The 25,812-nt window shown below is 51.5% G+C and overlaps 1 protein-coding gene and 1 non-coding gene across 2 annotated transcripts in view; one reads left to right on the forward strand and one right to left on the reverse strand.

The window, feature by feature from the left end:
• Positions 1-2,730: 2,730 nt before the first annotated feature.
• The window catches only part of LRFN2 (leucine rich repeat and fibronectin type III domain containing 2), a 32,470-nt gene continuing 9,388 nt past the window's right edge, over positions 2,731-25,812 (reverse strand). The window contains exon 2 of the mRNA XM_060164169.1: positions 2,731-3,700. Coding sequence (XP_060020152.1) covers positions 2,731-3,700 — 970 coding nt within the window. The remainder of the gene's footprint in view (positions 3,701-25,812) is intronic.
• On the forward strand, positions 10,531-10,637 carry LOC132528357 (U6 spliceosomal RNA). Its single transcript, XR_009543226.1, has one exon. It is a non-coding gene; the product is annotated as a U6 spliceosomal RNA (small nuclear RNA).

The following is a 25,812-nucleotide window of genomic DNA, read 5'->3' on the forward strand; positions in this document are numbered from 1 at the left end:
CTACATGCGGTAGTGGCCATCCAGGGAAAAGGAGGCAGGGCTGGAAGGCGACAGGATGGAGGGATCAGGTTGTAGCCGGGGATGGACTATTCCTTCTCAGCCTGGAGCTTAATTCCAGACCCTCTACTGACCTTTACTCCAGGAGGCCGGCCCCATTCTCTCTTATTTCAGAAGGCTCCCATCTTATACGTGAACTTGGCAGGAAGCAGGCTCTCACTAGGCAGTACCAAACACAGGTGTAAGGGAAGACGCCACCTTAAAGCCACCTTCAGAAAACCACAGCGTTTCCAGAGAAATAAACAACAGACATTCACAGACACAGGAATGTTCTTTTTTTGCTCTCTCCCAAGAAGTGTGATCCGTTGTTGTTTTTAAAACTGTACATTTTACTGTACATTTTTTTTTTAGCAAAAGAGAAGATTGGCATTTGTATTCTGCCCACAGGGATGTCACTTTCCAAAACTCCAAGTCAGAAACCTGACAAACACAAGCATGAGTACATACCATGTCACGACAGAGCTCGTAGCCGCTGATGAGGACAGAGAGTTGATTCCCCCCCTTCCGATGTCCACCACTTTCCCTCTGGGCATCTGAACCCAAAGGCAAAAAGAGAGGTGGTATTTGGGGTCACTTCCTCAATGGCTACATTTAGAAAGGCTTAGTGAGAAAGTGCAGAGGGAAAAAAGAGCGGAGGAAAACGGGTCCGAGAAAGAGGGAGGATGGGAGAAAGCATGTGCTCTGGTACCAGGGCTGAAAGTCAGCTTGTGGTCTCAGGAAGAGACTGGCCTGGCCTGTTAATGGCCTGGTCTGTTTACTGTCCTGGTCAGGACCAGAAAGGGACTGGGGGAGGCAGAGAGGCACCAGAAGAAAAAGAATGAAAACAGGAGAGTAGAGGGAAGGTGAGGAGAGAAAGGAGGACGGGGAGGAAGGACGAAGGCATGGGATTTGGAGGCTCCTGGGAGGAGCCAGAAGGCAGTCCTGCATAGACAGCTCCCCGCCCTCTCCCCGTGTGTTCTGGGCGAGGTTGGGGGCCACCAGCTCAGCTCCAGGTCTGAGCCCAAATGGACTCACCTGTATGCTTCATAGGCTGTGTAGTGAGCAAGTGGCAGAAGGAGGGAGAACAAGAGACAGAGGCTAGAGATCTATGGCAGATGCTCGGGAGAGGGAAGAATGAGGTGGAGAGAGGTAGTGCGTTGACAATGAGGAGAGACCTGGAACAGACAGGGACCAGGAGAGACAGAGATGCGGGGAAAGACCTTCAGATGCTTCCAAAGCCTTTTCTCCCCCGCCACGTCTCGTCTGCCCCCTCTGGCCACTGTCTGGGAACGTAGGGGTCAATTCCTAGATGGAAAGGAGCCCGTGTGTCCCTCCCATCGCCATCCTGACATTTCCATGACGGACCCTCCTCATGAACGGCATCCATGGAAGGCATCCCCCATGTCCCCATGTCCCACCCTGAGCCACCTTCTTCAGGAACAAACAAGGGACAGACTTTGGACATAGAAACACCCTAGCTACAGTGAAGACAGGGTAATGGATTTCAAGCACCACCCCCAGGAGGTAAGTGGCCTTGGGCCGTGCCCTGACTTGGTCACTAACTCACTATGTGACCTTGGGCAAGTCCTTTAGACCCTTGGGGGACGGGAAGAGAGGGTTAAGGATGAGATGATCGCAAACACCTCTTCAAGCTTCAGAACCCTACAATTCATTTAGTCATGAAGAGTCCTTAGTCCTTAGAGCTGGAAGGGAATTGGAGACTTGGTATGATCACATTCATTTACGAATTAGGAGCCCGAGGTCCAAAGAGAGAAAGGGTCTTGCCCACTGTGTTTAGCTGGTTATTCGGTGGTGGCTCTGGAACCCAAACTCAGAGCTTTGGACCCCGTGTCCAGTGCTCCTCTGCCACCCCACTCTGCTCTCCTTAATTAAGAGAAGCCCTCTTGCCCCCCCCATGTCCATGGGGACTCCCTGTGCCAGCTTCCCCCAAAAGAGGCAAAAATCCCAAAGCAACTCCAAAAGTTAACATCCCTTATGTCCTTTTGTCTCATAAAAACCCTTCTCCCTCTCCCGCACGTAGAGTCCCGGAAGTTACCCTTCTAGTTTAAGCTGATGTGATGGGTGTTTGAGAAGCAAAGGAAGCTGAGCCAGGGATGGGGGAGGTCACTTATCCCTCCCAAGTGTGGGGACTCTTGGGAATAATGAGGCGTCTGGGCAGGGGACTCCAGTCTTCCCCCAAACAAATGTGCAGCCCAAATCATTCCCTGCTCTTCTCAATTGGCAATGATCGCCCACCGCCAGGGCTGCTTTCGTGTGTAGAGTAAACTCTCCGTTATCCGTGTCACTGAAGAGAAGGAGTCGGGGAAGTGGAAGAAATAAATTAAGAAATAAAAACAACATCGGAACCATCAGCAATGCAAAGCCGCTTGCTTACAGGCTACATTTGTGATTAGAAAGGCAGGAGCCCCGCCTTTCCAAACACTCAGGGCTTAGTCTGACATTTGAGCCATCGAGTCTGCTTTCCCTGAGCACAGCCTGATGGGCGGTGGGGGACGGGCCTGGGAAGGTGGTGTGTGGTGTGGTGGGGAGGGGAGGCCGTTGACAGGGAGACAAAACTGTCCCTGGATGTAAACATCACCATGGAAACGCCACAAAGACTTGTGGGTAAAGATGCTTTCCTCTTCTCTCACCCTGACAGGGTGGGAGGGAGGATGCCCACCCGCCCACCCAGGCCTACACCGTGCTCTCCATCACCCACTCGGAGCTGCCAAAAGTTCCCCGGGCCCCCGCCAGGTCACTCTCCTCAAAGGGCAAGAGCATGCCGTTGACAGAAAGACTGCGTTTTGTCCAGATGTTCGAGACCCTCCGAGGGGGGCTGTAGCCACCAGGGGCGACCCCTCCCGCAGCCGCAGCTGCAAAGTCCCCCATGTCGAAGGAGTGGCTGCGTTTGGCCTTGCCCTCCAGGGGCAAAGGGAGCAGGCTCCTGGCCCGGGCCGCAGGCGGCCCCAGCAGTGGCTCTCGGTCCGAGGGGTGGCCCCTGGCCGATGTCCCAGACCCTCTCCCGCCTGGAGTCCTGGAGTCCAGCAGCTCCTCCTTTCTCTGACTTTTGAGGTCCAAGGAGGCGAAGGCCCCCATCAGGCGATCAAGGTTGGGCTTGGGGCGGGGCGCGGCGGGTGGGAGCCTCCAGGGGCCCCGTCCCAGCCCTGCAGCCTCCCCGAAGCCCAGGGAACTGGAGGAAGAGGAGTCGCTGCCTCGGGCCAGGCCAGCGCTGAAGTCCATGAGCTCGTGGCCCACCACCACCTTGGGTGGCCCGGGTGCGGGGGCCCCGCTGGGTGCGCTGCCCAGCGCGGGGGGCTGGGCCCCATTGGTCTGCGAGTGCATGTTGCTGACGGTGGCCGCCGGCTTCCCGGCGCCCTCCTGGTTGCAGACCTTGTAGCGCACCATGAGGATGACGATGAAGACCAGCAGCGTGGCCACAATGATGCCACCGATGACGAGGATCATGGTGCCGCCCAGGATCTGGCTGTGCATGGACTGGCACTGTGGGTAGTCGGCCTTGGTGAAGAACTGGGCACAGCCCACGATGTTGGTGGCCGTGAGCGTGGTGGCCGTGTCATCCCACATGGCCAGCACGCACAGGTCGTAGCCAGTCCCTGACACCAGGTTGTTGACCACGAAGGCCTTGTTGGAGGCTGGGATCATCCTGTGGGGGGTGGGTGGGCATAGAGGAGGAGGGATGGTGAGGGACAGTAGGGTGATGGGGGGACAGAGGAGAAGTAGAAAAAAGAGAGAGGGTGACAGAGACAGGAGAGATGGAGAGGGAGAGGGAGCCACAGATGCAAGGACACAGAATGAGGCAGAGCAGAAGAGGGTGACAGGTGGAGAGACAGGAAAAGGGAGAGACGGGGAGACAGAGGGGAGGGGGAGGAGGGGGACCCAGGTGAGAGAACAGAGACAGGTTGGGGTGGAAAGGGAAACGAGAGAGAACGATTCCGGGATGGAGGGTGGAAGTGCCAGAAGCAGGTACACAGAGAAAGACACCGGCGATCAGTTGCAGGGAACAACCCAGAAGATGTGGAAATAAAAGAAGGGAATGAGATGGGGGATAGTTGATGGTAGAGACAGTGGAAATTGGTTAGCGATGGAGGTTCAGGGAAGAAAGGGGAGAGATTCAGCAGAGAGGAGAGAGGAAGCACAGGGGGAGGGGCAGAGGGAGGGACAGAAGAGACAGAGATTAAAGGTGTGAAGAAGCAAAAACTGAACAAAAGGGACTCCCCACCTCCCCACTTCTGCCTTGTCTGCTGCAAATGGTCCCTGGGTCTCTGGACAGTGGGGTTGAGAGTAAGGCCGGCCCTGGCCCCTCAGCACCCTCCCAGAGGCCGGGTCCACCCCTTGTCTGTCCTGCGAGATTCCTCAGCACTGACAGCCTTGTTCTGAGCCTGGAGCTGTACTGAGTCACAGACAAGGTCCTGCCCTCAGGGACCAACTCCATCCTCATCTCCACATGGCTTTCTCGTGCCTCGGGAGGGAGAACACTCGCTGGTGCAGACTGGGGTCTAAGCAGAAGAAAACTGGAGGTGGAAAGAGGGGGTGTTGCTTGGAGGGGAAGGGCACGGTGCAATGTTGAAGAATGGTGGGCAACTGTTTCTCAGAAGGAGGTGCCGGGTCCTCCATCACTGCCATAGCAGGCCAGGCGCATCCAAAGACACCTGGGAAAGCGTATCACTGGTTGGGGAGGCCTTGACTGGTCTCTCACCTTAAGGGAGGGTCTGAGGGGGCAGCAGTCTCCCCTCACTGGGGCCCATCCACCATAGCCTGGGCCCCTTCTGCCTGGACCTTCAGGAAGCGTGGATGCAAACCGTGACCTCTAAGGCCTTTGTGCAAGTATCATGCCTTCTGGTGGGGGTCCCTAGAAATGACACCTGTCTCACCCCATAAACACTCCTGCAGAAATACCTCGGCCTGAAGGTGCCACATCTCTCTCTGCAGCCTTCCCCACCTCCCTCCACTCTCAAAGAGCCCTCCGTTTTCCTGTCCCCTACTAATCCAGGGCTCCATCTGTACTTGCCAACCCCTCACACCTAGAGCCAGGCAGCTTAATTGAGATCTCAAATATGAAATACTGGAGCCTGAACACTTCCACCTGGGAACCGCGCACGGAGGCTGGGACTGACAGGCAGGTATTGACAACCCGTCAGTGGGCAGCCCTGGAGGCTGCTGCCTCCCTGCTCACTCTTGGCCCACACAGCTGCTGGGGAAGCCACATGGAAGAAATTGAGTACTCTGCCCCCATCCCCATCCCCAACCCATAGCTACAGTGCATGGGGCAGAAGAGGCGGGTGGAGGAGGTTGGAGCCCAGATCCAGCATGCGTCCTGCAAGCCAGCCCTTTAGGTCTATCTCACCTGGGCATCATGGTAATGCTGTGTCCTCATGTCACAAAGGAGGAATGGCCAAGGCTCAGAGAGGCTAAGTGATTTGCCTCAGGTCACACAGCTGGGACTGCCAAGATGAGGCAGTTGGGGCTTTAACACTAGCTTCTAGATCCACAGTCTGGTCTTATGCTTTTCCACAAACTCAGACGTTTTTCTTCATCTCAGTGAAAACTGCATCCCCCGCCCCGGGCCTGTGGCAGGTCAGCCACCCCCTTCCCTGGAGCAATATTCAGAGCCCACTGAGGCTCAGTTCTGCTGGGCCAACTGCTGTGCAGAGCCCAGGGCTACACAGTCCCACTTCCTCCCCCCTCAGGGAAGTGATGTGAGTTGGAGGGGCAGGAGCTGTGCACACCCAGAACGGTGACAATAGTAGAGCAAACACTTAATGGCAAGTGTGTGCCAGGCTCTATTTTTGGTGTCCTACTTCTATCAACTCACTTAGCCCTACGGCAACTCTCTGAAGCAGCCACTGTCGTGACCCTTGTTCTGCAGAGGTATTAAGCAGATGTAACGTGGCAGAGCTGGCATTCAAGCCCAGGCAGTCTGGCTCCCGTCCACTCTGACCCACCTTGTTCCGCCACCTCTCTGGGTCGTGAGCGATGGAAGAGCATATCCATGGAGGAGCGGATGGGCTGGCTGCTTTATTGAACACTTGGTATGTGACAAGGGTTTCCACATTCAATATTGCATTTAAACTTCACCACAATTCCAGGACACAGGAGATGGACTCCGAGCCCAGAAATCATCTCAGTGTTTAGCCATCTTATCCTGGGAAGCAGACCCCACTACTACTACTACTACTAACAGTTTAACACTAGCAAACAAATCTACAGCTGATTTCTACAGCTGATAACAGAGGTTTAAGAAGAAATCACACGGGAGCATACTGGTTATTCTGCTATTGGCTCTCAGGTCTGTCTTCCCTTTCACCTGCCCGCCCATGGACAACAAGGAACTACATTTCCCAGGCTCCCTTGCCTGTTCCCAGGCTCCTTTGCCTCCCAGATAGAGCTGGCCACTGGAGGCCCCAGAGGAAGACTGGAAGGTGGGAGGAGGGGAGAAGCCAGGTATTTCTACCTTTTTCTGCTTTAAGTGGTGTCTCCCTCTCAGCTCCTGAGCCTCCTCTGTGATCCCAGCTCCAGGGGCTCTACCTCCTGCCAGAGAGACCTGGATCTTAGGCTCTGATGAAACCATCTTCTCCATTACCTCCATCCTTGGGCGGGCTGGGTGGTGGCAGTGGCTTCCTGCTGTAGCTAATCTCTGTGATGCTGACCCCTCAACAATCCCATCACCTGTAACCCAACCCCAGTACTGCATTCCCTCTTCTATCTAGCGTGTTCTTTGTTTTATTTTCTCCTTACAGAATCCTAGGTGACACAAGGACATATAATTTACACGACAAGAAGGAAAAACTTATTTTTTCCTTGCACTTTGGGAAAGAACTCTCATTACTTGATGTCAGCAGCAGCACATCTTATCTAGTAGAACCCCAGCTGGAGGAAGCACTTTGCCACCTTCTCGGAATCATTCATCACTCCCCAAATCTACCACCTGACGCCTTTGCGTAGAGCAGCCCCTCTTCCTAGAAACCACTTATCTTTCTCCACATGGTGACCTCATCCTTCGAGGCCTGACTCAACGTCACCTCTGACCCAACCTCTGCTCTCTGCTCCCACAGCCCCCCTGCCTTCCTCTGCTAGAGGCCCTTCTCAGTGGATGCCTGTGTCTCCCCGGAAGAAATGGGCCGTGTCTTCACCTTTGTATCTCTGTTGCCAGTCATCATATCTGGCCTTGCGTCACTGCTGAGTAAATATTTACCCTATAGTTGAGCAGTGAATGAAAGACTGCTTTGTTAAATACTAAGGCCTGTACAAATGTCAGGGATTCTTAGTTAAATATGACAGCTGGTGACCCTTAGACACTGCCTGGTCCTGAGGATGTCTCGGGAGAGGCGTTTTCTACATCTTTGAAGTACACCCCTGACAATCTTGATGGACTTGCATGTAGATATGTGTTGGGGTGTGTGAGTGCATGTGTGAGAAACGATGTGTGGGGGGCATGTCTATCATTTGAGAGCCGGCTGCATGGGTATTTGTGAACATGTGTGTGTGTGTGTGTGTGTGTGTGTATAGGTGTTCACTTATATATAGTACACAAAGGTTCTAGTTCCAGACAATGTTGGTCACTGCTTTATCCCTCTTCCACCCAGCCCCTCAGAGGCTCCACATGTCCCCTAACACTTCTGAGTGGACATCCCATGTAACCTCTCCCAGAGACACTTGCAGACCAAGTTTGCTCTTTCCTGACTGCTGCCATTAAAGCTACTATTTGGGGCATGTGGGAACGGAGATGGGAGAGGTTCTTAGAGTCTCCCCCTGAGCCTCAGGGCAAAGCCTATGAGCTGACCACCAAAGTCTACTGTCCCCCTTTCACGGGCTCAGTCCAGACCACATTCCCCCACCAACTGTGCACTTAGTGGTGTCCAGGTGGCGAGTTCTGGCCAATGGAATATGGTGGCAGCAGTGTGTGCACCTCTGCGCCAGGCCTTACAAGAGGGGGAGGACTTGCCCAACTCTCCTTCCCCTCTGCTGGCTGGACCCTGGGTGCAGTGACCAGCCTTGGCCAGGCAGATGACAACAAGGCCCACCCGAGGGATGCTGGAGACCGGGTGCCTGAGTCTCCACATGAGGAAGGCCTCCTGATGAAGCCGGTAAACCGCCCTGGACTCTCAGGAGAGCGAGAAATCAAATTCTGCCGTGTTTGAGCCTTTATGCATTTGCATGCGTTTGCTGTAGTAGTTGGCCTCTCCTAGCTAATCCAGGCCCCTGCAGATACGATGAGGTGAACTTGAGGAGTCTGTTATGTGTAGGCGTGACAGAGAAAAAGAGGGCGTGAGTGGGTGACTGAAGAGGTGTGTGTGTCTTTGTGTAAGAGGGAGAAGTCGGTGCTGGCGGCTACACAAGAAATGCGATTCTTGCCTTCCTGGACTTGTCAGCAAACGCCACCTCTTTTACCTCCAGCCTCCATCCCCCTCAGCTCCCAGCATCACCACTTTTAGGTGCTCTCCTCCTCCCCTCCCCCATCGATGAGGCACCGGCTGCCTGCTGAGCCCCAGCACTTATTTGGAGACACCATGTCAAGCTGCCCTCACTCCACTTCCCTGGCTCTGCACCCTCATTACTGGCTCTTCACAGAATCACCAGCCTGCCAACCTCTCTGGCCGGCCATGACATCTCAGGGCACATGAAAGGGACTCATTAAACCAAGGCAAGCACCCTGGCTCCCCAGCCTCTCCCTCTAGCTGCCAGCCCCAAAGGGGCCTGTTTGCTTTCCTGCACAACTGCAAGGGAGCAGAGGAGACATGGCTGGTTCTATCTAGTGTATGATTCATTGAGTACGTACTATAAGCCTGGCACTTGACAGGCTGGGTCTCTGATTCTGCACACTGACGCTGTGAGGTAGGAATAGTTATCCCCACACTACAGATGAAGAAACTGAGGCTCAGGCAGATTGGTCACCTGCTCAAGGTCACACAGCTGGAAGGCGGCTGAGTCAGCGTGGTTAGCCAGGGCTGCCAGGCCACCAAGCATGGTCTTCCCTATACTGTATTACTGTGAACTGAATTGAGCAGAATCAGATGGTAGCAGGAAGCAAGTCTCAGAGTCAGGGTAACTATCTGACAGCAATTAAAAACCAAAAACAGAAACATGTATTACTACAAAGGCAGCTAACATTTATTGAACACACTATATATGTCAAGCAGTGTTCTGAGTACTCTACCTGTATTAACTAATTTCATCCTCACAGCAACTCTATGAGGGAGGTACTATTATTATCCCCATTTTACAGAAGAAGAAATCAAGGCTCAGAGAAGTTAAGTGATTTGCCCAAGGTCTCATGGAGAGAATGTTTGTGCCTAGCCAAGATTTGAAGCCAGCACTGTCACATTATTTCAATAAATGCTCTTGATAACCCTGGGAAGTACCTTTTGGAATTATGCTCCCCATTTGAGAGACAGGTATGAACTGAATTACCCCCTATAGCTATTTAGGGGTAGAGATGAGAGTCTCATGAGGGTTGTTTTGCTACTTCTGAATGCTCATGGGAAGACTGAAGGAAGTGAGGGAGCTATGTGGATGTCTGTGGGCAGTGTTCCCACAGAGGGAGCTGCCAGTGCAATGGCCCTGAGGCAGGAGCCATGAGGAGGCCGGTGTGACAGAAAAAGAGTGAGGGAAAGGGAGAGTGGTAGCAAATGAGGTCACCAAGGTAGCAGCCAGGAGCCGGGCTCTAGAGGCCTCGCAAATGAATGGGAGCCACATTGCTCCCATTCTGTCCCCTAAAGTAACGTTTCTACCATCATAGGCTGAGCCGACCCAGGCGAGGTCCCCTCCCCTCATCAGGCCTTTTCCTCTCTCTGTATATCTTTATCTCTCTCTCTGTTTCTCCTCATCCAAGTTTCTATGGATGTGGAACTTTTTCCTGCATGTAATTGTCCTTAGCTCCCAACCCCCAAGGATTGGGTGGGCACATCACAGGAAAAAAAAAAAAATGTGGGCTCTGGGATCTGACAGAAATCTCTCTTCAAAGGCTGGTTCTGCCCCTGACCAACGGTGTGACTCGGGGTCAGTTTTTCCTCTCTCTGAACCCAATTTGCTCATGTATGAAATGGGACTAGCGGTCCCAACCTCCTGTGCTGAATGCGAGACATTAAGTGTGCTGGGGAAAACATGACTGCCCTCTCCTCTCCCTTCCCAGGGCCATTCAGTACTCCTGTGACGACGACGATGGCCACGATCTTGCCATTTATCTCCTCAAGGATCTGAGAAAAGCTTGCTCAATAACAATTCATCACTTACAGAAGAAATGCAGAAGGTGTCAGACCAATTATACCTCGTTGTAAACACGGGAGTGAACAAAATGAAGATTCCCCACCAGCCGCCTCCAAACACACTAGAACCACCGGCAGACGCCAAATCAGTACCAGCCAGTGATGTACCTGATCAGACAACCCTGCCCGCTTAGCAGATCCATAATTTCCCAGGGGCACCACGCAGGGGCAAAGTCACCTGTGGCACCGACTCCTTAAAACGGCTATGATGGTGCTCACTTCAGCTGCACATATACTCAAATTGGAATGATGTGGAAGAGATTAGTATGGTCCTTGCACAAGGATGACATGCAAATTCGTGAAGCATTCCATATTTTTATGAAATTCTGACCCACGTTACAGCTTGGATAAATGTTGAGGACATTATGCTAAGTGACATAAGCCGGAAGCAAAAGGACAAATATTGTGTGTTTCCCCTTATATGAGGTACCAGAGTGGTCAAATTCATAGACTGAAAGTAGAAGAGTGTTTGCCACGGGGAGGAGGAAATGAGGAGTTAGTATCGGATAGGTACAGAGTTTCAGTCTGCGATGATGAAAGAGTTGTGAAGATGGTTGGTGGTGACGGTTGCACACAAATGTGAATATACTTATGGCCCCTGCACTGTACACTTAAAAATGGTTAAAATGGTAAATTTTATGTTATGTCTATTTTAGCACGACAACAAAGTGGCCAAAAAGATGCTATCGCAGAGCAAATGCTGCCAGGTGGGCAGGAAGAGGAGAGTTCGTTGGTGTCATTTGTCACTTCGGTGTGGCTGATGCACACTCAGGTGCAGTCACCCCCAGCAGGGACCTTGTGGTTCTGTTGTTGCCAGGCTTGCTTGGCCCAGTCAGGTCTGGGGAGGGCACAGGGTGGGGCAGAGTGGCCCCCTGGCCATCCGCTTGCTCTTTTATATCTGTCCTGTTGTTGGAGAACAAGGCAGCTTCAGAGCAGAACTTGGCACACACCAAATGCACACAAAGAGGTTGCAGGAGATAAAGCATGGTGGTTCCCAGCATCCGCTGTGCTGTCAGCTGGATCTGGGTTCCAGTCTCACTCTGCCACTGACTGACTAGTTGTGTGACCTGAGGCAGATTATCCAACCCTCTCTGTTTTAGTTACATAGAATGCTAGTACCTACTTTGCAGGAATAGTGTCAGGATTAAATGAGGTAAAGTGTGTCAAACATTTGGCATGACTCCTGGCAATAAATCAGGGAACAGCAAACACAAGGTTTTGTTTGAATGACAATGGTGACGTCAGTGATGACCCTTGATAGAAAAACTCAAGATGAAATGAAGTCCTCAGTCATCTCATGGATGGGTTTTGGGGCCCTGCCTTTTCCCCCAGTTCTAATCCCCTCCCTCTGTCAGATCAGAAGCTCCTTGAAGAAGGCAACTTTATCACCCCCCAGGTAAGTTTGTACTATGGTGTAAAAAGCTTACTGACTGCGCAATGTAGGTAAGTCACTTCATATCTCTGAGCCTTACTCAGTTTTTCTTGCCTGCAAAATGGGTTAATAGTATTGATCCTACGGCATCTTGTGAAACTTAAATACAGTGATATTTGTTCAGTACTGAGTATAGTGCATAGGCTATATTTGTGCAATAAAAAGCGGCCATCAGTAGAAACGAACACAACATTTTAAGTCGACTATACGCCAATAAAATTTTTTTAAAAATAGCAGTAATCAGTATTACCTTTAGTAACTTGGCAATAAGTGATTCTCTGTGTTGTTTCTTAAATAAACCTCAGAATTTATTGAAAAACAAAAGCAGCCATGATGACACTTGGATTAGGTGTCTGAAGATCAAGTTCAAATCCTAGCCTGAGAGCTGCTAGCTGAGGGATCTTGAACCAGGAGATTGTTGGGAAAACCTACCAAGCTCCCTGGTTGCACTTAGTAAAGTGCTCACAAAGCTGAGGTGTCATTTTTTATAATGGGGACCCTCAGAACCCCTGCATGAATGAGTGACTGAGAAACTGACAGGCACCTCCCTGAGGGCTTCTCCAAGCTGCAAGCCTGGAGGCTGGACTCCACGACTAAGACGCCTGCCCGACTTCCAGCTCGCTAAGGCTGCAGCGCCGGAGTGCCCGCTGCCTCACCCCGAGGAGAGACGCCCTTTCCAGCTGGTGGTCTGGAGGAGCCCGCTTAGCACTTCTCCAGCCTGTGTTTCTGCTGATCCGGCCCTAGACACCTCTGCCTCTAACAAGCAGGCTGGCCGGGATGGGACGAATCAGGTCAGGAGAGAAACAACCTCTAAAGTGAGACCTCATTGGGCAGTGGGGAGGTCACTGTCCAGTCAAGTGGATGGAGGAGCAGAGCTGTCCCCACCCACCAAATAGTCTCAAGTTCAGCTGGATGGACAAGGCTCTAACCCTGACTCTCTCATGGAATTGCTGTGTGACCTTGGGCAAGTCACTTTCCTCCTCTGTGCTTCAATGTCCAATTCTGACATTCTAGAATTCCACAAGAATATCACCAGGAGAGGGGTGACAGGAGCAAGGGAGAGGCAGGAGGAAGGAAGGCAAGGCACAGTCATCAAAGAGCTGTGGGAGTTCGAGCACCAGGTCCCCAATTCTGAGCACACGTGGGATTTGGCACAGAGTGACCGGGGTTCTGGGCTTAAATCCTGACTCATAACTTATGGGCTGCATAATCTTTACCCCAGTACTTAACTTCCCAGAACTTCAGTCTTGTTTGTAAAAGCAGTCTGCCAACCTAATTTGCAGAGTCATATGAGGATTAGAAGTAAAGTATGGAAAGCACTGGCATACGATATATACTCAATAGACCATATATGTATCTAGTGAATGCTTACCTACTTTATCGTCTATCTATCATCTGTCCATATCTATCTATCTATCTATCCATCTATCTACCGTCATAGTTTTTATAGAGAATGCTAACACCATCCAACCCACCCATCTCCCAGAAGGACCTCTGGCAGTGGCGAAGGTGAACTATCTGGGGGGAATGGTGGGTTGCCTGGGGGTTGGCCCTTTGTGCTGAGTGGGAAGGTAAGCTTCACTGTGGAATTCCTTCATTTGTCACGAGTTTCCAGGTGAGGCTGGCCTGGCCTAGAGGTGCAGCATCCTGGTTTTAACTGGGAATAACTCAAAGCAGTATTGTTGCCTCCCCCGCCCCTCCGCAAGCCTGGGGCAGCAGCTCCTGTGGGGACAATGAGCCCCTAAATGTGCTTCAAGGCCCCTGGAGGATGGCCCTGTGGGTGTGTGATCTTAGTATGGAAGTAATCACGTGAGCAAATCTAATGTGAGTAAATCACAGACTTCCATCTGTAACTTTCTGGTGGTCTCCCCAGCACTGTATATTGGGGTGCATGGGTCTGAGGCTCCAGAAACTGGTTTGCTTTCCTCCCTCTTCTGGTCCAGGCTGGGAGGGGTGTCGCTGGGCTGCAGAGGGGGCAAAAGGCGGGTGAGCGGCCTGCCCCTCTCCCACCCACACAGGCGGGATGGAGGCTGGAGCCCGGCGGGGGAGCTGTGTGTGTGTCCGCTGACTGGTGTGTATGTGTGTAGGTGTGTTGTGTGTGTGTGTGTGTGTGTGTGTGTGTGTGTGTGTGTGTGTCTACTGACCAGACTAGAAGCATCATTGGTGTGTGAGTAGATGAGAGGAGGGCGTTGGCTTGAGGCTGTGAGCCTCTGTGAGCATTTAAAGGAGGTGAGCATTTGAATGAGTCAGAGCCTGGAGAAAACACCCTCCAGGGGCCCGCAAGGCTCCTCGTGGTCTGGCCCCACCACCTCCCTGCCCCGTCTCCTGGACTCTGCCCCTAGCTCTCTCCCGCTGCTGCGGCCACCCTGGCCCCCGTTGCTCCTCAGACATGCTCCAGCCTTGAGGCCTCGCCCTGGCCGGTCCCTCTGCCTGAAATGCCCTTCCCGCAGACCTGTTTGGCTCACCTCCTTCAAGTCTCGGTCCTGACTCACCTTCTCAGTGAGGCCCGCCGGGCCACCCTATTTAATATTGCAATTTGCCCACCCCCTGGGTAAGACAGAGCTCCTTACCCTGCTCTGCAGGTTCCTTTTTGCGTAACACTGATTTTCTCCCCTCACCTCTATAATTTGCCCATATATCATGCTTGTTGCCCGTTTCCCCCGCGAAGACGAGGATCTCCAGGTGTTCTGTTCGCTGATGCGTCCCGAGCACCCAGAACAGTAACATTTATTTGACGGCATATTTGCCTCTAGTTTCTCATTTGTAACACGGGGACAATAAGAGAAGCTATCCACTTCAGAGAGTTGTTGGGCAGATTAAATGAATGAATACCTAAGAGCACCGAGAACGGTGCTCGGCACACAGCTTAATACATGTTAGCTGTTGTTGTCACACTCCATCACTGCTTGGGAGGTGGAATTGAGTGAGTGATCCGTGTGAGGGACCCAGCACACCGGCAGTCACCCAGGGGTGAAGGTGCTTCCTAAACGCTTCTCGCTTCACTCTCACCCCACCCCTTAAAAATTCCCAGGAAGGAAAATTCCCTGATCTCTTCCAGTCATGGAGCCTGTATTTTTGGGCCCTCTTTGGGTTAGGAAGTTAGTTATCAGTAAATTTACTATCTGTTCGGGTTTTGTTGTTGTTGTTTGTTTTTTATCAAAGGAAGAAGCAAGCAAGAACCCAGCCTGCCCCAACCTGGGCTGCATAGCTCCCAGGTCCTATAGGTAGTTAATAGCACGTGACTAGCAAGCACATCCTTTGTTGGGTGTGATAGCAGCTTGGACTACGCGGCACCTGAGCGCAGGAGTCGGGTGCCCAGATTCTTCTCCCAGCTCTGCAACCCCCGATAGGCTGGATGACTGGGGCACGTCCCAACCCCAATCTGAGTCTCTGCTCTTCCCGGGTAAGGGGCTGGGATTAGACCATTGCTAAAGTCTTTCCAGACTCATCTGTTCATCCGATTTTTATGGAGCACCTGTTATGTGCCAATGCTGCTAGAGGGGATACAGCAATGAGCAGAGGACACAGGTCCTTGTCCCGTGAAGTTGACGTTCTGGGCGGGGGGAGGGTGAACAGTAAATGATTAACACAATTGGTAAATCATGTACTATGTTAGAAAGTGGAGTGGGCTATGGGCAAAAGAAAAAGCATAGCAGATTAAGAGAAGGTGAAAGGGTTTGGGCGTGGGGAGGGCAGACTCAGCTCCATGTGGGCTGGTCAGGGATAATCTCCTTTAGCGGTGACATTTGAGGTGAAGGACATCTTACATTCCAGGAACCTACGAATCTCTGTGATTCTCTGTTCCGTTTGGGGTCCCCTGGAGTCCCCATCTCTTATTTTCTCTCCTTCTCTGAGCACACTGAGCCCCAGCTTGCCCAGTGGGTGACGGGGCCAGAAGACAGATCAGCCCAGTCCCCAGCGGTGGTGAGTGCTCTATCACCGTCTTTATTCACATTCCAGTATTTCACGGCTCCCGTGGCTCTGATGGAATCAATATGACCTTTTATTCTTCACCTCGCTTAAGGCTCACGGTCAACAGCCCAGCTGCGATCTATCGGCTGCTCCCTCCACTGGCTGTCTGTGAGCCAGGGAGCCCCATGGCTGCCAGAGATTCATGGCACCACCTCCCAGCCCCACGCTCCGCCTGCCCCCAGGCACTGGGCCTGGGCCTTGTTTGGCTGAGGAAGCAGCAGCCACGGTGGCTCAGGGGACCATGGCTTATTGAGGGCAGAGACCAAGCCATAAACCTCCCCCCTCTCCCCTGAGCACTGCCCATCACTAAGGCTGAACCCATGACCCGGGTTTCATTTCAGTCCTGGGAGGGGGCAGCCACGGGAAGGCCAAGCAGCCACGGTTCAAAGGGCAAGTCATACATTAGAACGCCAAGGGCACGGCCATCAGTTTTCTCAGCATGGAGAAGGGACGAAAAGGCATCGGCCTGCCTGCCTCAGAGGGAACCCTCCAGGCCCTTCGGGCAGCCGAGGCCCCTGCTTTCAGAGAAGCCTGGTTTTGCCTATCAGACACCACCAGCACTCCTGGAGGTTCTTCCACTTGTCTGACGGAGACCCATCCCTGCAGCACCCGCCTCTTTCCTCTCGTTTCCTCCTTATGTGTGGGTGGTGGGTGGGAAGGGATGGTCTGGTTCATACTTCCCCTGCTTCCTCATGGTAGTCTGAGTGACACGGGCTGCTGGTCTGGGTTCGCTAATAGATTAGGTGGCTGGGAAGGGGTGGCTAGACAGTCTAGAAAGGAAACGCAGTCACTGGCCTGTATTTTGAACACACCACCTGTGACCCTAAGATACCATCTTGCTCCTCTCCATCCTAACTCATGTCCTGGGAGGAAAAGGAGGGCTCAGGAGCTCTCTGGAGCACAGCCAACCTGGGTTTGAATTCTGGCTCTGCCACTTCCAAGCTGGGAGAACTTGGGCAGCTTACTTACCCTCTCTGATCCCAGAGATTCCTACCCTGCAAAGCACCCATAATAGTCCCAGCTGTCTCCCAGGGGTGGTGCACATGCTCGATGCGGGGTGGGGGGGGTGGGGGGGAAGCACAGAGGAAGCACTCAAATGCTAAATGTGTATTAGCAAGGCCTCGAGGTGCAGACTCTAGAGCCAGTCCACCTGGGTTCAAATCCCAGGTGGGACACCTTGGGTAAGCTTCTTAACCTCTTCGGGCCTCAGTTTTCTCATCAGGATAATAACATCTCATGGGGATGTTGCAGGAATTAAATGGGCCAATAAATGGAAAGCACTTAGAAGAGCACCTGGCACGTAATCATTTCTCAGAAAGGTCGGCTCCTATTATCATCACCATGACTGGAGGAGAAACCATCTGCGATCACTTGGCACTTTTGACCTAAGCCCCATCAACTGGTTTTGGGATTTATAATCCACCAACCTCCAACCAAGCTTATAAAGGGCCTTGCAACATAAAAACATATATAAAACGAGACGAGTAAATTTTTAAAATATTTTATGGCAGATCATGAGCCGGCAAGAAGGCTTGAACTAGAGGACCCCAGGATGCTTGCTGTGATGGCCAAACAGTAACCTCACTTACAACCCCCGCATACCCACCAGGTTGCCACACAGTGCTGGGCCACTTCATCCTGGGAAGAGCCTCGGGAGGAGGGGGCGTGATGGCCTCAGAACATGTGAGGGCCACCCTTTCAGTGTGGGACTTGGACCAGAGGAGGCCAGTGGGGCTGAGGCAGCCTTCAGATGAGGGGCACCCCCGGCCCACGAGGAACTGCCCCAGTCCACTTTGCTCTGGTCAGGCCACATCCAGCATACTGCCCACTGCTGGATCCCACACACGCAGAGGGATGGCACAACCTGGTACACATCTGAGGCAAGAGACCAGGAGATGTGCCACAGGACACACCCCAGGTCCCTTCCTGCTCCAGGGACAGACATGACAGCCCTTTACCTGTAATCCCTCCCATGTCTCTTCACTGATCGCCCTCCTACTTGACCTTCTGGGTCACCTCCAGGAAGCCTTCCCTGACTGCCCCAGGCTCTCACAGGCTCACACAGCTTATCACAGCTGTAGTATCTGAATCAGTGACTACACAAGTACCTAGCCCTTTAATGCCTGTCTCCCCGGGAAATGTGAGCTGCAGGAGGGCAGGGGTGTCCCATTCTCAGCTGTCTTCCCCGTGAGTGGCCCAGACCCAGCATCATAAATACCTCTTGAATGACTAAAAGTAAAAGGCGAAAATGGACGGTGGCAGGGAGGGAAGATGTTGCATCTGAAAAAAATAGCACTAGGTGAACCATGAGAATTATCTGCAAAAATTAAATAGACATATTATGGAAGAAGAATGAGTTTTATTCCTGATGAGAATGAAGACAGAATCTACGGCTAGGAGGTAGAGGGAGATGGAGTTTGGGGCCTGTAAAAAAAACTTCTTAGCTTAAAGGCACCCAGCAGTGGTCTGGCCTCTTGAATATAAAAAAGAGGGCAGGTTCCTGGGTCTGGAAGTTATCCCCACGTGGGGCCAGTCAGCATCCCAAGGAGGTGGTAGGCGTGGGGGTGGTCAGTAGGAAGGGTGGTGGGCATCATAAGGATTCATGAACAAAGGAGAGAGCTGGCCTGGATGACTTTGAACTGCCCCCTTTTCACACTGGACTTTTTTCAGTCTATGAGAGTAGCAAGAACTAGGCCCATTTTAAAGATAGAACAACAGAGTCACAAGAGAGTTTTAACAAATGAACAGCTGCATTGGTCCCCAGACCTTGGCTTTTCCTCCCTCTCCCTGAGCTCTCTCAAGCCCTCGGCAATGTGTCCACACAAGGGAACTAGGCTTTGAGGATGCCTGATGACCCCTTCCTGACCCCCTCTCCCTCCTCCTGTTAGAGCCTCCACTGTGCCCTCCATCATGTCTGCATCCTCTGTTGGCCAGTCCCAGAGGAAACCACTTGAGTATCTCCCATGGCAAATGCAAAGAAACACATCTCTAATGGTGGGATTTCAGATCTTCTGATCTTTTGTGAAGGCAGTATTTTTGGATGGGATTCTATTCCTAGGCCCACTCTAGGCAGGACGAGGGAGACTGGAGTTTGGGTCTGGACCTGGGCAATCCTTTCCCGACCTCAGGAAGGTAGGCTCCACCCACTCACTTCTTCTGCAGGACAGAAGCTTCTTTCCAGCCCCCCTACCTGAGGGCAAGGACTGCTGAACACCAGCCTAGCCAACCTGAGAATTTTCAAAGCCTCCCTGTTCCACGCAGACCTTCTTTAGATCGATAGTCAAAGCTTGGCGGAAAAGCAGCCTTGGGAACCAGCCCTTGGCACTGGCTCATAAACGGTGGCATTCTGACGGGTGGTAAAATATCTCTCTGGTGTTCAGTGCCAGCTGCCGCCACCATCTCAGCTTCTAAGATCCTGTCTCCATGCCCAGGACCTCAGCAGCCTCCGCACCTGTCCACACACACCCCCCAGGAGACAGAACACAGGTCACCCAGCCCCTGACCACTGGCCACCCTCACACCCACAAATGCCACCCCAATTGTTGCAGCCAGGCACCAGCAGCAAAGGCCCTTAAGACCCACCAGAGAGGGAGATGTATTCTCAGAAATACTGCAGCACATTCCTAATGAGCTAATTAAACAAGAACATAAATAATTACTCCCTATCAGAGTGAGAGGACTTGGGGGGAGAGGGGGTGATGACTGAGGAGCTGGGACAGTGATGGGTGAGCTGTGATGCTCTGGAGGGGGAGATGGGAAACTCCCGTCCACTGTGGCTGTGGGTTGGGCCTCAGGGAGGTTCCCCCGCCAGAGAGATGGAGCCCCAAGGAGTCTGCCAGAAACATCATCACAAAATGCTGCTTTGTTCCCTACCTGAGTGTTTCCTGCTCACTCACGTGCCCACGCCCTGACCTCCCTCCACCGTCATAACAAGCCCAAACGGGAGATTTTGGTGGAAGGGGTCGTTCCCCCCATTTTATGGATGTTGACATTAAGGATCAGGAGGGTCTCAAGACATTGCTAAGACCCCTGAAACCGTCCTCTACCTGGTCTCCCTGCTTCCACCCCTGCCCCGATAGTCTCTTTTCCACTCAGCTGTCAGAACTTTCTTTCTTAGTCACATCATGCCACTCTCCAGTGTTCAACCACCCAATGGCTCCCATCCCATTCCAGATAAAGTCCAAGGCCTCGCCATGGCCTATGAGGCCCTACATGGTGCAGCCCCATCCAGTTCTCTAACCTCATTCACTGTCACCCTTCCTCCAGACTCGCTGGAGTCTTGCTGCGTCTCCAGCGTCCTACCCTAAGGGCCTTCGCACTTGCTGCTTCCCCTGCATGGCTCTTCCTCTCACTCCATTCAGGTCTCTGTTCCAAGTTCACTCTTTAGAGAGGCCACCTCTGACCACCCATGTAAAACAGCGGCTCCCCAGTCTCTGTCTCCTTACACTACTTATTTTTCTTCCTAGTGCACATTTGAATTTTTTCATCCCTCTCCTCCATAAGAATGGAAGCTCCTTGTAGAAAGCACTTTGCCTATCTTGTTCTAACCCTATGGTCTTGACGAGATTCTACCCCAAAGCAGACACAAAGTAAGTATTTACTGATTGAATAAATAAAAGTCTAGATACCAAAAGTCGAAGTGTGGTTTGTGCCTAGACTATCCAGTTCCAAATCCAGAGTTTCTCCACCACAGGTCATTTCTCCCCTCAGAACTTGACCATGGTTCCCCACTGCCAACAGGAGAAATCTTGAAGTCAGGAACAGAGCACTGGCTACACACTCCAGCTCTACCACCTCCAAGCTGGGGGACCTTGTAAGTCATGTCACCTCCCTATGGCTCAGGGTCTTCAACTGTCAAATGGCAATATCATACCTCACAGGGTTAATGTACCAAATAAGAGAATAACTTACACAGCACATCTTTAAAACCATACCTAGAATGTAGTAAGGGCTCAGTAAATATAGCTATTGTGTGTGACACTCAAGGCCACCCTCTGTCTGCCCTCTTCCATCCTCTCTGAACAAACGTCTTATTATTTCCCTAGACCAGAGGGTCTCAAAGAGTGGCCCCCAGACGGACAGCTCAGCATCACTGCGAGAATGCATTAGAATTGCAGATTCTCCGACCCCACTCCAGACCAAATGAGTCAGAAGCTCAGGGGGGCTGGGCCCTGTATCAGTGTGCTAACAAGTCTGCCAGGTGATTCTGATGCGTGCTCAAGTCTGAGAACCACTGCACTAGGGACAACCTTTTCACCAGGTAAGCCAGGTGTGGTAGACTGAGCTGTTGGACCTGGTTCTTCACTTCTCTTTAATAAGATAAAACCTCCACAGCCTTGCCGTGGCCTGACAGTGGGTGACATGCAGGCCTTGCTTGGCCTTGTAACTTGCTTTGGCCCATGGGATTTAGCAGATGTAATGCCAGCAGAGGCTTGGCATTTGCTTCTTCACCTGCCCACTTGCATTTCTGCTATCACCATGAGAAGAACATACTCTGGGTGGCCACTACACCCTACCTGGGCTCCAGAACGAGATACACAGAGAAGATCTAAACCAGACCCAGAGCCTGGAGCCCAACCCAGCTGAGACCAGGTGAACTCCAACCAACCTGCAGACCCACAAGTAAGAAGATTCAATAGGTTGTATGTCACGTAGATTTTGAACTTGTTTGTCACGCAGCACTATCGTGGTGACACTGACTAATATACTGGGGCTCTCAGGGGTCCTTGACCAGGCCTGATCATTCCTGCCTTGGCCTCTTTATTGCTTCCACCTAAAACAGCTAACCCCTCCCCTCTTCCTTCCAAATCCCACCTACTCCCCCGGACACAGCTTATACCTCACTCCACCTGCTCCCAGAAGCTCTGCCCCATCCAGCCACAGAATACACCCCTCCCAACCCAGGCATGTGAATGCACTTCCATTAGCTCATGAAAAAGCTCAAGTGTATCAAGTTCACCAAGCAAATTCATTTACATTTTCACCTTTTGGGTGGCTAATTACTAAGCTGGAATGCCCCTTAACTTAGTATCGTCACTAACTAATTACCTGGTTAGAAGGTTAAGGGTCTTATAGTTCCGTGTGATGTTTCATTTCTGAACAAGTACCTTCCTGACGCTGCAACGGTAGTTAGTTCCCACCCACATCATCAGCCCTGCAGCCACAGCACAAGTGGGAGCCCGTCTTTGGAGCCCACCCCAGCTAGAAATAGCTCTCCTTTGTAAACAGTTAATGAGCTTGTTCATGCGTGTTGCATGTCTCCATTGCCCTGCTTTCACCTTGGGCTGGCATATCACAGTCTGTGGTTTTGTGTGATTCTGCTGGCTCACCACCCCCCCCACCTCTGAGGCTCTGAAGAGGATGGGCATTAATCTGACTTCATGTTTGGAACCCTTTTGTCACCTACGGGGTGCCCACTCTCGTCACACACATACATGCCGGACCACAGGCCTAATTGGCAAGGACTCAGACATCCCTCTTGGCTTCTCTCTCTGTCTCAGTGTCTCTAGAGATGCGCAAAGAGCACTCACAGAGTGGCAGAAAATCAGCCCAGATCACCTTCCTTCCCAGGCTGGCCTCAGCTAAACTACACACTGGCTACTGGCTCCCGGGATTTTGTGGGCAGGTGCCAACAGACGTGGATGACACAGACGCTTTCGCCCATATGGCTCTGTGGCGGTTGCACTCCTGCCCAACATCCATCCTCTTCTTCTAACTCCCCGGCAGAGCCCTGATTTTATTTGGGAAAGCAACATGCCTGAGCAAATGACCAACTTTCTTGGGCTCTGACGTGGTCTGAGGAAATACAATGAGATGGAAGCAGGAGTCATCGGGTGGGACTTCTGGGGGACTCTTTAAAGGGGCTGACTCATCCAGAAGGTTGGTACCCGTCTTAGTTGGGCTTTCCTGGGAGCAGACTCTAAGATGAAGATTTGAGTGCCAATAGTTTAATTGGGAGGTGGGCCCAGGATTCTCTGGAATGGGCAAGAAAGGCCAAACAGGCTGTTTCGCTAAGCAACTTACCCTTGTGCGCAATCTGGGCTCAGTCCTACTGGGACCCTCTGGGAGACAGCACAGAACATGCCTCAGCTGTCCTTCTTCTTTCCCCCCGGGGGAGGAAGCTGGGGTATTAATCCTCCAACTCCCTCTGGCATAGGGTGGGGCTGCTCCTGGGGACGTCAACTCTGCTGCACTTCAGCTGCCCTCCCTGTGGGCTGGGCACACCTGAGGAAGTCCCAGAGGGAAGGGTCAGTGAGCCACATGTTGAAGACCGCAACTGACCTAAGAAGGAGCTTCAGTCCCTGAGGTCCATGGAACTCCCATACCAGCCCTGAGCTATATCCCTCTGGAATTCCATTACGTGACAGAAACAAACCGCCAATTTTGTCAAACCACTACAGTCAGATCTTTGCTACGAGAAGCACTTCACACTATCTGAAGATGCTCTTCACGTCTTACATCTTTTATCATTTCACAACATCCTTGTGAGTTATTATCATCCCCATTCTGCAGATGAGAAGCCTGAGGCTCAGAGAAGGAACGGGAGGGGGATAAGAGACCACGTCTGGAGCCCTGGATTCGATCCTCCTGGTATTAATCGCTAAGCCTCAGCTGAGGGGTAAGAAAAATGACTCCAGCAACTAAAATGCACAGGATGCTTTTGTTTCCTAAATGTTTCACATGCTTTATCTCTTTGGAGATAACCCCATTTGAAGGGGTTTGTATTTCAATGTTATAGACGAAGCAAAGTCTCAGAGTGGTGAGATGACCAGGGCAAGGTAGAGCTGGATGGGAAGCCAGGTCTCCTGACTTCTTCCCTCACCAGAAGTTCAGAGACCAAACCCCAGCCGTGGGATTTACAGCAGCTCTGCCCACCAGTACTGCCCATTCCCTAGGTACAACGGCCCAATGCTGAACACACATCAGAGTCACCAGGGGAGACTTAACAACACGGATGCCTGGGCCCCACCCCAAGCTGACTCAGGATCCCTTGGAGAGAGGATACAGCTCCCCATGGATTCCGGTGCACAGCTAGGCTTGGGGAACACTGGGGTGGTGGGAAACCTCAGGCTCCAGGTCAGAATGCCTGGGTTTCACACTTCCCCCACCCTCAGTTCTCCTGGAGCTGTTACGAGGCTGAAAGGAGCTGGCTGCTGTGAACGTGTTTGGGGGAAATTCTAGTTGTCAGGTGAGTGTTTGTGTTTGGTGTCATTCTGATGGCTGCCACCACCAGCATGATCCCCAAGTCCCAGACACTCCTCAAGCCTAACCCCTCCCTCTGTAAACCTTCTTTGGAAATTTCCTGGTGAGAAATAAGTAATATCCCCACCCGCACCCCCAAACCAACCAAATGTATATAAAATTAACAAGGAACTGGTTCTCTGGTTCTCACTTACTAGAGGGGGAAAAGCCACATTCCAAAAGAAAAGTAGACTGGATGCGCAATTCTACTCCCTTTACTCCTGCTAATTATTTCTCCCTTTGAAGATGTCTTCAGACAGAACTTTTTGAGAATAAAGAGTGAATGACAAGTAGAGAATTTAGTCACTTCTGAACAGATGCCCTGAAGGTTTTTGAATCTGAGTGGAGTCATCTTCTTGTGCAGAGCAGGAGGGGCAGGATGATAAAATGGTGATATGATTTGAGATGCTCTTGGAAGGCACCCCTGAAAAATGTCTCTCCTATGCACAAACTTCCTGTGGGTTTTGAAATTCCACCATTAGAGATTCACTCCTTTGGGTCTTTCAGAGTTTCCAATTGAACTGCGAAGATTTCTGAAAGGGGTGACACCTTATACTTTGATCTCTTAAAACTCTATCAGATTGTTTTCCTAATTTACAGTTCTCTTAGAGTAAGGTTTTGAAGAATGGAGCCACAAGAAGAAGCCTGGAGAACAGGGACAAAAAGAGGGGGCTAAGAAAGGAAAGTGGACAGGCTCCTAATAACAATAAGTAATGACATGTATCCTGTACTTCACAGTTGACTATGAAAGATGCACTTTCAAATAGGTGATCTCATTCAGTTCATGCCACTGTCTATATAACATATGCAGAAAGGAATCTCTGTTCCCATTTTACAGACAAGAAAACAGACTGACAGTGACGCAGTGTTTTGCCCATGATCCCAAGACTAGTAAATGGTAGAGTTAGGGTGCAAACTCAGGTTCTAGAAGTCCAACTGCCTCTTTGTCTTCTGTATATTACTGGCAGTGCATTGTGCCTAGTTTTAAAAAAACTACATTTCCCAGCCCCCCTTGCAGATGTGTGGCCATAAGAGATATAAGCAGAAGTTATTGGGTAGAGTTTCAGAGAACCTCTTCCCCTTTGCCCTCTGGCTCGTCTGCTTTTTATCTTTCCTGCTGTATAGAAAGGAGATGTGAAAGCTAGAGTGCCGGCAGCCATTTTGCACCATGAGGGAACCTTAAGGACAGAAACTGTGTGCTGAGGATGGCAGATCAGAGAGGTAGGAGCTGGGCCCTTGGTGGCCATGCTTCCCAGAAACCCAGGCTAAACTCTCTTCCACTGGACTTGTCTTACACAAGAGACATAAACCCTTATGAACTTAACTCTCATTAGGTTAAGTTTTCTATCCATCCTAATTGCCACGGCTAGGCCTTAGAAATGTGGGGAAAGCAACTAAAGCTGGAAGAGAAAATCTCAGCAGACTCCCAGTGGGTTACCCCATCCTTCTGAGAAAAAGAAGTTATAGTTGGTGCCCCCCAGCCCAAGCCTCCAGCCTTAAGGAAAACTCCTTGAGGTATCAGTGAGATGTGCCCCACAGCATGGTACCTGGCATTGGATGCAGGACACCACATTTCTAGTCTTTGCTTTGTGGAACCTTGGGAAATCCACTCAATTCATTAAAGACTTAGTTTCACCATCTATAAAATGGGTATAATATTTGTCCTGTCCATCTCCACTTGTGGACATCAGATTTCTATTGTCAAGCAATGTAAAAGAAATTTAGAAAAATATAAAACCCAAGGCAGGCTGATCTGGCTCTGACCAGGGAGTTGCCAGGGATCTTTCTACCCCACACACCCCAATTTCCTCCTTCACACCTTTTTTTCCTCTGCCTGTCAGGGTTCAA

Source organism: Lagenorhynchus albirostris, chromosome 10, assembly GCF_949774975.1.
Source record: "Lagenorhynchus albirostris chromosome 10, mLagAlb1.1, whole genome shotgun sequence".
In the NCBI taxonomy this organism is placed as follows: domain Eukaryota; kingdom Metazoa; phylum Chordata; class Mammalia; order Artiodactyla; family Delphinidae; genus Lagenorhynchus; species Lagenorhynchus albirostris.